We start from the raw sequence: 15,116 nt of genomic DNA on the forward strand, positions 1-15,116 counted from the left end.
TGCATTCTTAACCACTTGACTACCAGGGAAGCCTTGCTGTAATTTAAAAATTCTGTTTTTCTGTACAAATGTATCTTTTTTTACTGTCTGCTTTTAAGGTTTTCTCTTTATTACTGGTTTAAAATGATTTAATTATGATATGCCTTGGCATAATTTTCTTCATATTTCATATGCTTGGAGTTTGTTGAGCTTGTTGGATCTGTGGGTTTGTAGTTTTTAGCAAATTTGAAAAATCTTTGGTTGTTATTTCTTTAAATATTTTTCTGAACCCATGCTCCTTTGGGGTCTCGCAATTACATTTATATTAGGCTACTGAGTTTGTCCTGCAACTCACAGGTGCTCTGTTCTTTTTTTTTACTTTTTAGTCTGTTTTCTCTTTGTTTCATTTTGAATAATGTTTATTGTTTTGTCCTATCTAATCTTTTCTTCCACAATGTCTAATCTGACATTAATTCCATCTAGTATATTTTTCACCTCAGACATTTTGTCATCCCTAGAAGTTTGATTAGAATTTAAGCTTCTTTTCTTTGGTGTCTTCTATGTCACTACTTAATATGTTTAATCTTTCTTGTAGCTTTGTCAACAGAGAATGTATTTAGAGTAACTGTTCTAATGTCATTGTCTTCTAGCTCTATTACTTTTGTGATTGCTGGGTTAGTTTTGATTGGTTAATTTTTCTCTTCTTATGGATTATATTTTCCTGCTTCTATGCATGCCTGGTAATTTGTGATTGGATGCCAGACACCCTGAACTTTACTTTATTGGGTGCTGAACATTGTTATATTCCTGTAAGTATTCTTGAGCTTTCTTCTAGAATGCAGTTAGCTCAGGTTTTATTTTTAAGCTTTTTTAGGTGGACTGGAGTAGCACTAAGTCTCAGGATTATTTTTCTCCACTAGTGAAACAACCCTTCTGAAAAAACTTGTTGACCGTGTGTGAATTTTGGAGATTGTTTCCTCAAATCCTCGGGTGGTTCTTTCTTAGGCCTTGGGTAGTTTCTTCACAGATCAGAAATTGACTGAAGACTTAGGAGTTTCCTCTGCAGGTCTCCCAAGCTTGCTCTGTCTGTGCACTTCTTTCCTTTCTGTACTTTGCCCTCTAACTCTAATCACAGCTCTGTCTTCTGAACTCCCAGCTCTGTCTTCTGAACTCCCAGCTCTGTCTTCTGAACTCAGGGAGACCTACAACCTGGAAACTCTACAGACAGTAAACTGTTAGAATCATAGAGCTTGCCTCATTTATTTCCTGTCTCTCAGAGATCACTCCCTCTTACTGCCGGATATATGGTGTGTTGAATACTTTTGTTTCATATATTTTGTCTCTGTTTTTAGTTGTTTCAGAAAGAAGGATTAATCTGGCTTTGTTACTCCATTTTAACCAGTAATAGAAGCCCTTGCAAAGCTCTTAGCATTTCCATAGTATGATGCTGTCCATCTCACATATATCACAGATAGTGCTTTGAGTTGAGTGACTCCAACATCCTATTTCCAGTTAGGCTAACATACCTAAGTAGATAATGTTGATTGTTCAAATTTTACAGTAAAATTGTGTCAGAGGATTAGAACTAAGGTCTTTAAAATGCCTACAAAAATGATAACCTTAGAACAGAATTTCTTAGAAGGACAAGAAAATTACTTTGGAAAGACAGTTCTTCTGTTAGTAGATAGAAGAATTGGGTTACTCTATCCAGTTTACTATAAGGCCTTCTATATACATGGAAATTAAAGCTGCTTCTGCCTTTTTTCCCCATGAACTTGATATATGAATGAAAAATTTAAATAGTGTTAGATAATAAGGAACTTCAGTTATTAAAACCCAGTTTATCCTAAGACAGGTAACTAGAATCTATTTTGTTTCTACTAGCAGTTTTGCTTTGTTTAGTTTCTACAAATGAATTTAATCACAGTTAATGTTTATGTGGTTTATTTCTACAGTTTTTAGTTTGTCACTAAGGTCTAATTAAAGTAACTTAACTTTGGAAAGTGAATAGATCATAACCAGCATCAGGTACGGCAGCTCTCTAATCATATTTACAGAATTCTGGGTCAGTCAGGGTCTCAGGGATGCATTTGCTGGGTGAAATGGAGCCTGTTTCGTTGGCTGTAGCTGTTAGTGTATCCATAGTATCACACAGTTCCAGTCCTCTTGTTGCAGGCTCTCCCTCCTTCCTGGGCCTTTACATGTGCTTGCTCTGTGTAGAAAGGCCCTTTTTCTTTCTTCTGGCCCAGCCACTCCATCTGGTAGTATTTTAGGGGTCACTTTCCAGGATGCTGCCTGTGAGCCTGCTCAGTAGCCTGTGTGCCTCTTCTGCATTCTCTTAGCACGACCTGTGCTTTCCATTGTACCACTCATCACTGTGTGATGCAGTGGGCTGTGCTAGCCTGTAGTGGCTAGGAGATGGTGTGAAGCACAAAGCTGGTAAGCAACAAAACTAGGACCTGATTACACACGTTAAGATACCAGAGGATCAATCTTTTTTTTTTCTCGAGCAAGCTAGTTCCTTTTCTCTGCCCTAGATCTTTAAGGAGATTGTTACATATTATCAACATTCCAAAAAGTCCAGTAGGAAATGTTAATTTAGCTACCTGTAGCTGAGCTGTGCATGGCAAAGTAGAAAGCCAAATGTCTTTGCTTCTGCTTAGAGTACTGATTACCTCATGTTGATCAGAAGTTTCTCTGTGATTCCCTTGATACACTTGCAGGACTTACATATGAGTCAGTGCTACATAACTGATAAAGCCCTTGGAAGCAGGGTCAGCATTTAAAATATTTGGGTCCATTTCTGTCTTGTTTTATAATTATTAGCAATTTCGTGTTTAAATTATATCATTGTGATGTGGAGCAAATCCTTCCCTTCTGACGAAAAGGAGGAATTTATAAGTACCAAGAAAAATCTGAGTCATCTCCCTTTAATGTAGTAATTCTGTTTTTAAGTGTCTGTAAAACCTTTCTTATACAAAAAAACCGGGCTGTATTTGAGAGTTTAACCACAGTTGAAGGCTGTTTTGAAACTGTACATTTTATTGTAGAACTCAGTGGGAACCATTGGAATGAAACAGGCATCTGTGGAAGTCTTGTGAGCATGTACTGTAACTTACTCATCTCTCATCTCTTATGTCCCAGCACTCAGCACAGGGCCTGGCATATAGTGCATGTTCAGAATGCATTGTCAGTGAATGAATGAAGGGCTTCCTGGACTCAGTGGCCTTACTGTTACATGTTCTGAGCATATGAAGAGATAGGGGACATGCCTCGGTTTTCAGGGTGCTTACAAGATCTGTACCTATATCATGGTTAATATTGAGCCTTTAACACATGCCAGAAAGTGTGTGCACTTTCCCCACACTATGTCATTTACTCCTCCTAACTTCTCTGTAAGAAAATGAGAATTCTCTTGAAGTGCTATGAAGTTAAGTTACTTATTCAAGATCACCATCCAAGTTAGTGGATGGATTACTTTTTGCAATTCAGTGCGCGACCTCTGTCATTCCAGAGCCAGTACCCTTAACTACTACATGACACTAGGCTATAATTAGAAGACCAGAGTACTAGTCTTATCTCTGCTCTCACTTTGAGGCAAGTTTATCTACTTTGTTGAGTCTTATCTCTAGATTGAGAATAATGATACTTGAGCCTATTTTAATCTTAATAATGCTGTTTGAAAAGTGCTTTTTAAAAAAGTACTGTGGTTGGAATACTGAGATAATAAGACAACTGAGTTTTCAAGAAATTTAAGTTAATGGAGATAGACATGTGACTTGATCACATGTCTGTGGGTTTAAGATCTGAACCTCAGTTTAACCTCTGAACCAGCGTCCTTGTTTGTAGGTCCGTGTGAAGGCAGTAGCAGAATCTACAGGCTTGGAGGAGATCTCCCAGGGAGAGTTTGTGGAGTGAGAAGAGTAAAGGGGGAAACACGAGCACGAATGAGCAGTCCTTGCATTTTATCCATGGGTCTTAACTTGACGTGCAGTTTTGTTTGTTCCCTTCTCTCTAGAGGTCCGTATTGCTGCTGTGGAGGCGCTCTGCATGCTGGCCCAGTCTTCACCGTCTTTTGCTGAGAAGTGCCTTGATTTCCTGGTTGACATGTTTAATGATGAAATTGAGGAAGTACGTCTACAGTCCATACATACCATGAGAAAAATCTCTAACAATATCACTCTTCGAGAGGATCAGCTTGACACTGTCCTGGCTGTGTTAGAGGTGAGCGATCACAGTTTGTTATGCATTTCTTCATCACTACCTACTGAGTGCTGCTTTTCTTTTTTTTCTTTTTTTGCCGGACATTGGTGATAAAATAGTGAAGAGGTAGCACAATTCTGCTTTTTGATGACATAGCTCCTTCATGATGGAGGAGTCTGACTGTTAAACAGGAAATTTGAATAAAGCTTAGTATTGCTATGATCAGGAAAGGGTGGGATGCCCTGGGAATACAGAGTATCTAATTTGAATTAGCCGAGGTAAGGTTGGGGAGATAAGGAAGAAAGAAGGAATGCTGTAGTGGATACTTGAAGGAGTAGGACTTAATGAGGCATTTTCTTTCTTTTTTTTTAATGAAAGTATAGTTGACTTGCTATATTAGAAAAATCAGAAAGAGAAATTATATTAGATTCAGGTATATAAAGAATTTTCTTGGGAAGGAGTGGCACTGATGGTAGTGGGGTGGAAGGGTTCCAAGCAGAGGGAGCAGTGTCTTAAAGATCCAGAGGTAAAAGTGGATATGATATATTCAAGGAATCGGGAAGAGGCAAATAAATACATAAAATTTAAAAAAGAAACCCACAAAAAAGTCAGTTAGGACCCATCCAGTCATTCTGGTTAAAATGAATAAATAAAAAGGAGTAGCTGCTGATACATGTAACAACATGGATACATTATGCTAAATGAAAGTAGCCAGGCACTAGAAGCAGCATGCTCTATGATTTCATTTATATGACATTTTGGAAAGACAAAAGTGTAGCAGAAAATGCATCATTGATTGCTAGAAACTAGGGTGAGGGGTAGACTCCAAAGGGACACTAGGAAAGTGTTTGAGTGATGCAGGTATTTTATATCGTGATTGTGATGGTGATTATATCTATATGGATTTGTTAAAGTGATGGAAGTGTGCACTAGAAAGGATGAATTTTATAGAATGTAACACATGTCAATAAACCTGACTTAAAAAAAAAATACTTTGGAGATCCTATTTCCTGCTAAAAGTAATCAAAATGCAGAAGAGAAATGGCTGATTCCAGGTGTGGTGCAGGAAACATAACAAGATAACCTTGTACCGCCTTGTCATACAGAAAGCAGATATTAGCTTTCAGAGACCCCTAGGCTCATATCAAAAGACCCAGGAGATGACTTAGATAGTCTCTCACTGGCCAAAGGTGAAACATCTCATTAAGATTACAACAGCAAATATGATGAAACCCATGATTTTATAATAATTAAGTAAAACACTTCATTAGTCACATTGGAAGGTGCTTAGTAATCAACTCATTATTTTGAAAACTGGTAAATTAAGGAAACAAACATTTATCCTTCCTTTTCCGATACAAATGGAACTTCAGGACAACCAGCTAGGTGATAAAGGGAAGTTTCTCTTGTAGAAGTATTCAGTTAATAAATCAAGAATGGCAGAATTTACATATTATTGTTTTACAACTGTAATGAATTACTAAATCTAGGCAGTGATCTTCAGTGGTTAGTAATATCACAAAAGGAGAAATATATAGTTGCTGAGGGAAGTATACAGTACCACCTGTGAAGTGGTCTTATAAAAAAATCAAACCCCCCCCAAAAAAATCAAACCGGATTCTGATCAAGCCTGTAAATCAAACTACCATCTCAAGATATACAGGGGAGAAATTGCAAGGGGTAAAAAGTGAGATGTAAAGAGATTTTACGTATTAAAAGATACTTAAGGGGCATATTACCCAACTGCAATGAGTGGACATTCTTGGAGCCTGAAAGACTCATTTTTAAAAATAAGTATTATGGATATATTTACCAACAGAATGCTATGATTTCTCTGACTGGATTCAAAATTATTTGGGAGGGGAGGGTTAAGATATAGATGAAGCATGATTGGCTATGAGTTAATTGTTGAGACTGGGGGGTTTCTTGTCTCTATTTATTTATACATGTTTCAAAGTGTATATGTTAAAATGTTTTAAAGAACTGGCAAAAAATGCTATGAAGATATCAATAAGAGTAAAACTCATACATGTCCGTTTATGTTAGCATTAAGAAGTTGTTGGTGAACTCTTCTAATCATTTAAGTGAGGCTGAGCAGAAAGTATTGGGGAGGGAAGAGGCCACTTTCTGACATCACCTGGTGTACCTCTTTTTTCGTTTATCTGCCCTAGCCATGTTGCTGTTTTTTCAACATGCTTTTGCCTTTCAAACATAGCCTTTATGTTTGCCGTTCCCTTTGATCATGCCACATAAAATAACTCTCCAATCCTGGCACTCTTATCCTTAACCTTCTTTATAGTTTCTCATATCTTATTTATTTAGGATGTGCTAGGTCTTTGTTGCTGCACTGGACATTCTCTAGTTGCAGCGAGCAGGGGCTACTCTCTAGTGGTGGTGCTTAAGCTACTCATTGCCATGGCTTCTCTTGTTGGAGAGCACTGACTCTAGGGCATGCAGGCTTCAGGAGTTGTAATGCACGGGCTTAGTTGCCCTGAGGTATGTGGAATCTTCTCAGACTAGAGATGGAACCTGTGTCCCTTGCATTGGCAGGTGGATTCTTAACCACTGGATCACCAGGGCAGTCCTTTAGCTGTTTATTTTTGTCTTTTCACTGGAAGGAAGCTCCTGAGAGCAGAGATTCGATTTTAGTTATGGCTGTATCCCTAACACTTGGTACATAGTAGGTACTGATAAATGTTGACTATTTAATAAATATTCTGTAAATGTTGAGTGTACAAATGAATGAATGAACAAATGAATGAATTCTTCAAATATCATTTCACATTTTACCTCCTCTCTGAAGTCTTTTCAACTACTAGGCCCTCCTCTTTGAGAGGGGCTCTTTGTCTTATCCTCCCACTTTAACTTGTACAGTCCTCCATAAATAGCCAATCCATAGTGATTTCTTTTATTATTATTGTTCCTTTTTTTTTTTTTAAGGATTCATCTAGAGATATTAGAGAGGCTCTTCATGAACTCCTATGCTGTACTAATGTTTCAACCAAAGAAGGGATTCATCTTGCACTGGTGGAGCTGCTAAAAAATTTAACCAAGTACCCTACTGATAGGGACTCCATATGGAAGTAAGGATTTTTTTTTTCTCATTTGCTTGCTGAGTCTGATAATGTGTTAAATGTACAGTGTTGACATTATTCAGTGGATCATCATGGATTGAGATATGGCCTTCAATTTTGCCTTCACTGTAGAAACCTGATTCAACTTAGCCATACCCTCAAGAATCTGGTTCCTAAACTGAATATCATGTCTTAGGTTATTCATTTGTCCATCTGTCCACCTAGCAAATATAGTGTGCCTGCCATGTACTTACTATGTGCCAAGCCCTATGGTAACTTTTGGAGGTACAGAGATGAGTCCTCGTATATGATGTTAGTCACTCCTTTGTCTGTTTCCATCGTTGTGAAGATTAGAGGGAGGGTAAGTACTTGATCTTCAGATGGAAAATCATGATTCCCCTCATTACCTCTAGTTTAGAGTCAGGCTTAACACTGTTCATTTGAAGAGCTACTTGCATACATTTACTATAAACTGTGCTTTGTTGTACTCCACATATTTCAACAAACTTATGTGATGAGATCACTCCAAATATATGATTTATTTTAAAAAATTATTACCAAAACTAGAAAAACTGTGGGTCAAATCAGGTACAAATCAGGTCAAATCAAGATATACTAAAAGTTTAAAATACCAGGAAATCTTGCTCTAGGTAACATTTCTATTATCTGGTTTTCTGTTTTGCCATTTCTTCATGTTTTTTTTCAGCTCAATTCATTGTGCGTTTCTTGATTGCCTTCAGGGAGCACTCAGTCATTTGGGATGTGGGGCTATAATGTCCCCTGGGGCATAGTGAGTAAAAAGGCTGAGAGAGGTCAGAAAACTAGTGAATTAAGTTCTTTCCACACAGAAGGAAATAAAGACTGGGGAAAAGTGTACTTTCCTAACAGTATCAAGTGTTTTGAATGCGATGCCTTTCATACCCCATACTCCTATCAGTTTGTTCCTGGGGTTTGTTTTCTCTCTTTTGCTGATCTTACTTTCTGGTCCTTGGTGAAGTCTCGTCTCTTTTGTGAAACTTTGTCTGGTCATGGTGATCTCTTCTACCTTTGACAGGTAGAAACCAAATGATACCAAACTATCATTTAATAGTTCATTACCTTGTAATGTTAGTCATCTTTGCCTCAGTTAGATTATAAACTCACTGAGAGCATTAAATTAAGTTCTGTGTTTCTTTTTAATTCAGCACACCTTCTACACTAAAAATTTATTAAAAAATAAGAAAAATGCCTAAATACCAGCAAATATATATTTTTTTATGCCTTATAAAGGGCATTCATGTAGTCATGGTAGTTAACTAATAGCCAATTAATAATAGCTTAACTAATAGTTAATTGAGTTCTTCTTATATAATGGCAGACACCTTGCCAAGTACTTTTCATTCATTATTTTGTTTAATCCTTTTATCTCATTTGTAGGTAAGAAATATATTTGTTCAGGGCCATGTAGTTATTAAGTTTCCTGTTTGAGATCAGGTCTCTTCTGATTTTAGAACTTCACCTAGGAAATCAGTTAGAATGCTTTTGTCTATAAGTAACAGAAAATCTGATTAAAAGGGGCTTAATCACTGTCTGGTGTTTTTTCTTAACAAAAAAGTCAGAGAGTTGATTCAACAGTTTAACATGATAAATACTCTGGTTGATTTTTTTTGCAATTCTCTTGACTTTCTTCTCATAGTTGCAAGATGGCTGTCTCATAAGACAGTATCTTAAGACAGAAAGAAAAGGTCATTCCCTCTATGCATTTTTTTCTCTCTTCTTAAAAAAATTTATTGAAGTATAGTTGCTTTACAATGTTGTGTTCCTTTCTAGTATATAGCGAAGTATATTTTGTGTGTATATATTGTGTGTTATTTTTCATATTCTTTTCCATTATGATTTATCATGGGATATTGAATATAGTTGCCTGTGCTATACAGTTAGAACCTTGTTTATCCATCCTATACATAATAGTTTCCATTTGCTAATGAAAGTGAAAGAGGAGAGTGAAAAAGTTGGCTTAAAGCTCAACATTCAGAAAATGAAGATCATGGCATCTGGTCCCATCACTTCATGGGAAATAGATGGGGAAACAGTGGAAACAGTGTCAGACTTTATTTCTGTGGGCTCCAAAATCACTGCAGATGGTGATTGCAGCCATGAAATTAAAAGACGCTTACTCCTTGGAAGGAAAGTTATGACCAACCTAGACAGCATGTTTAAAAGCAGAGACATTACTTTGCCAACAAAGGTCTGTCTAGTCAAGGCTATGGTTTTTCCAGTGGTCATGTATGGATGTGAGAGTTGGACTGTGAAGAAAGCTGAGCGCCGAAGAATTGACACTTTTGAACTGTGGTGTTGGAGAAGACTCTTGAGAGTCCTTTGGACTGCAAGGAGAGCCAACCAGTCTATCCTAAAGGAGATCAGTCCTGGGATTTCTTTGGAAGGACTGATGCTAAAGCTGAAACTCCAGTACTTTGGCCACCTCATGTGAAGAGTTGACTCATTGGAAAAGACTCTGATGCTGGGAGGGATTGGGGGCAGGAGGAGAAGGGGACGACAGAGGATGAGATGGCTGGATGGCATCACCAAATTGATGGACATGAGTCTGAGTAAAGTCTGGGAGTTGGTGATGGACAGGGAGGCCTGGCATGCTGCGATTCTTGGGGTTTCAAAGAGTCGGACACAACTGAGTGACTGAACTGAACTGAGTCTCAAACTTCCAATCCTTTCCTACCCCCACCCATTTCCTTGTTTGGCAACTACAAATCTGTTCTCTATATCTGTAAGTCTGTTTCTGTTTCATAGATATGTTTATTTGCATGCAATTTTTTTTTTTCCATTTGGTTAGGAAAACATTCCTGAGAAATTCCCCAGCAGGCTTGATCTCCTGTAACATTGACCAGAACTAGGTTACTTGACTACTTGCAAACTAGTCACTGTAAAATGGGATTGGGATTGCCATGATGTTGCTGTTGTTCAGACACTAAGTAGGGTCCGACTCTTTGCGACCCTATGAATTGGAGCATACCAGGCTTCCCTGTCCTTCACTATCTCCCAGAGTTTACTCAAATTCATGTCTGTTTGAGTCGGTGGTACTATCTAACCATCTCATCCTCTGCCTCTCCCTTCTCCTTTTACCTCCAGTCTTTCCCAGCATCAGGGTCTTTTCCAGTGAGTCATCTCTTCCCATCAGGTGGCCAAAGTGTTACAGCTTCAACATCAGTCCTTCCAGTGAATATTCAGGGTTGATTTCCTTTAGGATTGACTAGTTTGACTTCTTTGAAGTCCAAGGAACTCTCAAGAGTCTTCTCTAGCACCGCAATTCAAATGCATCAATTCTTTGGCTCTCAGCCTTCTTTATGGTCCAACTCGCACATGTGTACACGACAGCCAGAAAAACCATAGCTTTGACTATATGGGCCATTGTTGGCACAGAGATATCTAGATTTGTCATGCCTTTCCTTCCAAAAGCAAGCATCTTTTTATTTCATAGCTATAATCACCATCCTCAGTCGTTTTTCCCTGATGAGTTTAGACCAGTTATGGTTGAGCCCTAGGGGTGAGCCTACCTTCACTGAGTATTTTACTACCTACCTGATGCCTGAGTAAAATCAGGGTCTCTTGGCAGTGAAGTTGGGGGAAATGGTTATTAGTTAAATAACTTTGAAAAATATCTACTCTGTCAGATCTTTTATCTCCATAATAACCAAGTTTTTAGATGAATTAACTGAGTTCTAGAATAATTAAATGACTTATCAGAAGTCACAGAAGTCACAAAAGTAAATGGTTGAGAATTTGTAATTCTGACTCATGTTTTCTAATTACAATTCCTAATGCTTTTTAAAGCATTTATTAACTTACTAAAGAGGGCTCTCATTCTGTTTGTTTCAGATGCTTGAAGTTTCTGGGAAGTCGGCACCCAACCCTGGTGCTTCCCTTGGTGCCTGAGCTGCTGAGCACCCACCCGTTTTTTGACACAGCTGAACCAGACATGGATGATCCAGCTTGTATCCTCTGCTGACTTAGCAGGAAATTTTGGCCTCTTTTTCTGCAGTGTAGCTTTGGTGGTCTGGGGGTTTGGATTTTGTTTTCTCTTTCTCATTTCTTTTAGTTAAAAGTATATGTTGAGGAAACCTAGTGATAATTATTTTCCTCAGCTTTTGTTTCTTTATTCACAGTAATTCACCTTTGCCATTGAATACTACTACTAATTTTTTAGCCATTTATTGAATACCTAGTATATTCCACATACTGTTTAAATACTTCATATATTTTATCATTGATCTTTCAAACAACCCTGAAAGGAGGTATTATTCCCTGCTTACAGATGAGGAAACAGATCCAGAGAGGTTAAATAACTCTTAAGCAGCAAATCTGAGATACAGAGCCAGGCATATTTGGTTTATAGGCTGTGGACTTTTCCTTTCTTATTCCATGTTTCATTTGATCTGCAGCCTGAAAGAGAGAATGGGCTGAGCGAGGGTACACGAATTCTCTGGCTCTAATACAAGCTCAGGGGTGTTGTAATAGCTTTGGGCAGCCTGGCATGTAGTCTGGTTGTTTTCCACTAATGGGAATATATTTACATCAATGCATCCATATTCTTCCATGCTTCTTTTCACTCTGTAGCACACCTTTGGTGGGGTTTAAGGAGGTATTTATTGAGAGACGTGAATCAGCCAAATAACTGGCTGTTGGGGATGACCATTAGAAAATTTTCTCTTAATTCTTTTTTTAAATTTTCATAGGGCATTTGAACCATTTTTTAAAAGATCTGTGTAATTGATGTGCTAACAAATGCCTGACTCTGTATTTACCTCTAAGAAAGGTACATCCCTGACCTGACGTCTACAGGTGCAATACTATGGCTGTTTGAAATTCAGCTCATCTGAGAGAGACTTGTGGGCTAGGTGTTACTACAGATTAGCAGGACATATTAAAATGCCTGTATATCTGAAGCCCCGTTCACATTAAAAAAAAAAAAGCTAAACATTTCTGAAAGTATAATGTTAGTATGTTTGTCTTCTAATAATAGATTGCCTCAAATATAGCTTAAATATTAATTACAGGCTTTTTTTTTTCTCTCAATGTAAAAGAAGTCAGGATGTAAGCAGTCTGCTGCTGATATAGTAGCTCCACATTTCTTCTTCTTCTTCTTTTTTTTTTTTAGTTTTTGGCCACTCTAAGAGGCATGTGGGATCTTAGTTCCCGAACTAGGGATTAAACCCATGCCCCCTGCATTGGAAGCTCAGAGTCTTAACCCACTGGACCACCAGGGACATCCTATTTTGTATTTTTATTTCTGATTTTCCCTCTGTTGCAAAATTAATACACATAGAAAACATTTTAAAGTGGAAAAAAAAATTTCGTGTTTAACAGCCAGAGTCTTACGAGCTAAAGTAATTGTTAATATTTTGGTGTGTTTCCTTCTCCCTTTTTATTTATTTATTTAGTTTTTGGCAATGGTATGACTATATTTATTGTGCCTGGGAAGCAAGATGAGGAAGCAGCCTCAATATGCAGAAGGTGGGGAAAGTATGGAGTCCCCTGTAACAGTCAGGAGGTCTCTGCTGGACCCATCGCAGAATGAGAGGAAGCTCTCAATAGATCATTCCTTTCATTTCTTCCCTGGGCTTTAGGGCTTTTCAAAATTCTTCAGGATGATGATGTATAACACAGCATAAGCATTGTGGATCTCCATGACCATCAGCCAGATGTCCTGGTACTCTGCCTCCTCCAGCTCCCACACCAGTTGTCGATAAGACCCACTTAGGGCTGTTTAGCTGTTTTGGTCATGGCATCACCATGCTCAGAGAAGTGCCTGGGAGATTTGTGTGTGAAAGCCTTCCAGTTTGGTGTGAAGGGCGGTTATCAGCTCAAACACCTTCTGGACAGCCACTCCAAAATTGTTCCCCTCCTCAATCTGAGGTATCTGCAGCTGTAACCAGGTGGTGACCAGATTGAGCTTCTCAGTGACATCCTTGATTTCAGGCAGCACATGCTGCAGGAGGACCCCAGTCTTCTCATTGCAGCTCACTGGGCTGCATCATGGAGGACCTTTGTCTTCATCTTCCCCTTTCTTCTTTTCATCCTTGTCTTCCTTCTCTTGCTGTTTTTTCCTCTCCTTCTTCTCTTTCTCTTTGATTGGATCAAGCCTGGGATGCCTACCAGAGCCTTCAGATTGGCTTCATTGAGAGCTAGCTCCTTTAAAAATGCATCCCCCCAAAAAAACACATCCAACTCAGAACTCTTCGTGGAGAAATAGCTCCCGAGCAGGTTCTCTGTCTTAGTACTCAGGTCTCATGGAACACATCCACCTTGGCTTGGGCTTCAGGCAGGACCCTGAATGTGGCCATGGCTGGGGTGGGGCCTAGCACTGCATACGGCTGGAAGAGTGGGTATGGGAAAGTGAAAGCAGCGATTACTCCCCACATGGCCTTCCTGGATAGTGGGAGTGGAGGTCCTAGAGGAGGCCGGGACAGACCAGAGAGGCGGGGAGGCAGCCTCACTGCAACCAGGTGGTAACCAGGTTGAGCTTAGACCCCTAGAGCCCAAGAGGTACCTTCCTGCTTCCCCACCTCTCCTCCCTTTTTAAGAGCTTGGGTTTGGGATTTTGCTGTTATTTTTTTTAACATTTTATTTCATCAAACAACATTTGGTGATAGATAGCTGCTATCATATCCCCTATACATTTTGGAGCCTAATTTTTTCAGTTATAATAAAATGCTTCTGATACAATATTAAACTAATAAATATAATTTTTAATGATTATGTAATATTTCATCAAGTAGATTAAACAGAAGTTGTATAATTGTTCTTCTGGTTTTGGACATTTAGGTTTCTGATTATTTGCTATTATTTGAATGATTCTCTGTTTGATTTTGAGATATGGGATTACTCAGGATTCATAAGATTCTTAGGGTGGTAGTTTAGTTTCTAAGTTGTGTCCAACTCTTGCAACCCCATGGACTATAGCCCACCAGGCTCCTCTGTCCATGGGATTTCCCAGGCAAGAATACTGGAATGAGTTGCCATTTCTTTCTCCAGGGGATCTTCCCGACCCAGGGCTCAAACCCGAGTCTCTTGCACTCAGGTGGGTCTCCTGTGTTGCAGGCAGATTTTTTACCAACTGAGCCGGCAGGGAAGTCTATAATCTTGTATCAAGTTATTATTCAAAGAGATTGCGCCAGGATATACTTTAGTAGGCATTGTACCAAAGTTTCTATCTGTTAGTATTCTCATCAGCAGACATAATTTAAAACAACCTTTCTTGGAGAAGGAAATGGCAACCCACTCCAGTATTCTTGCCTGGAAAAGTCCATGGACAGAGGAGCCTGGTGGGCTGCAGTCCATGGGGTTACATAACTGAGCATGTGTGCATGAGGGTGGAGGGAGATGGGTTGGTAGCAATAAACTGGTAGAACTAAAAATAAATAAATAACTAGAACAACCTTTCTTTGGTAATTGGAGGGGTACTTGGGGAAATTTGGTGTGAGGTTTATATAGCTCTTTGAATCTGCATTTATTTGTTAGAAAAATTGTAGTCATTTAGCAGAAATTTGAGGGCTTAGAAGTAGAGGCACAAAATTCTGGCCAGGCTCAACCTTTGATACCTCCAAGTTTACTTAACGCACCTATTTATCAGACATTGCAGTTTTGGTTCTTATTTTCAATGCTGCTAAAACCTGTCCAACGATGCCTGCATTGTTCTCAGATCACACCTTCAGACACTATGCCTACCTTCGAGACAGTCTTTCTCATCTTGTTCCTGCCTTGAGAGTATGTTGAAAACATCTTTTGTCCATGTTTTTGCTTGTTTGATATTTAGTCCTTTGTGGTAAATAGCAGAAAGCGGAATGTGTATTTTCTGAAAATACATTC

General features: G+C 38.7%; 1 protein-coding gene and 1 pseudogene across 1 annotated transcript in view; one reads left to right on the plus strand and one right to left on the minus strand.

Moving 5' to 3' along the window:
- The window catches only part of INTS4 (integrator complex subunit 4), a 113,579-nt gene that overhangs the window by 57,559 nt on the left and 40,904 nt on the right, over positions 1-15,116 (plus strand). The window contains exons 11-14 of the mRNA XM_005699496.3: positions 3,998-4,203; positions 7,123-7,265; positions 11,127-11,242; positions 14,881-15,014. Coding sequence (XP_005699553.1) covers positions 3,998-4,203; positions 7,123-7,265; positions 11,127-11,242; positions 14,881-15,014 — 599 coding nt within the window. The remainder of the gene's footprint in view (positions 1-3,997; positions 4,204-7,122; positions 7,266-11,126; positions 11,243-14,880; positions 15,015-15,116) is intronic.
- Positions 12,581-13,928, minus strand: LOC102178701 (annotated as a pseudogene).

Source organism: Capra hircus, chromosome 29 (genome assembly GCF_001704415.2).
Source record: "Capra hircus breed San Clemente chromosome 29, ASM170441v1, whole genome shotgun sequence".
NCBI lineage: Eukaryota > Metazoa > Chordata > Mammalia > Artiodactyla > Bovidae > Capra > Capra hircus.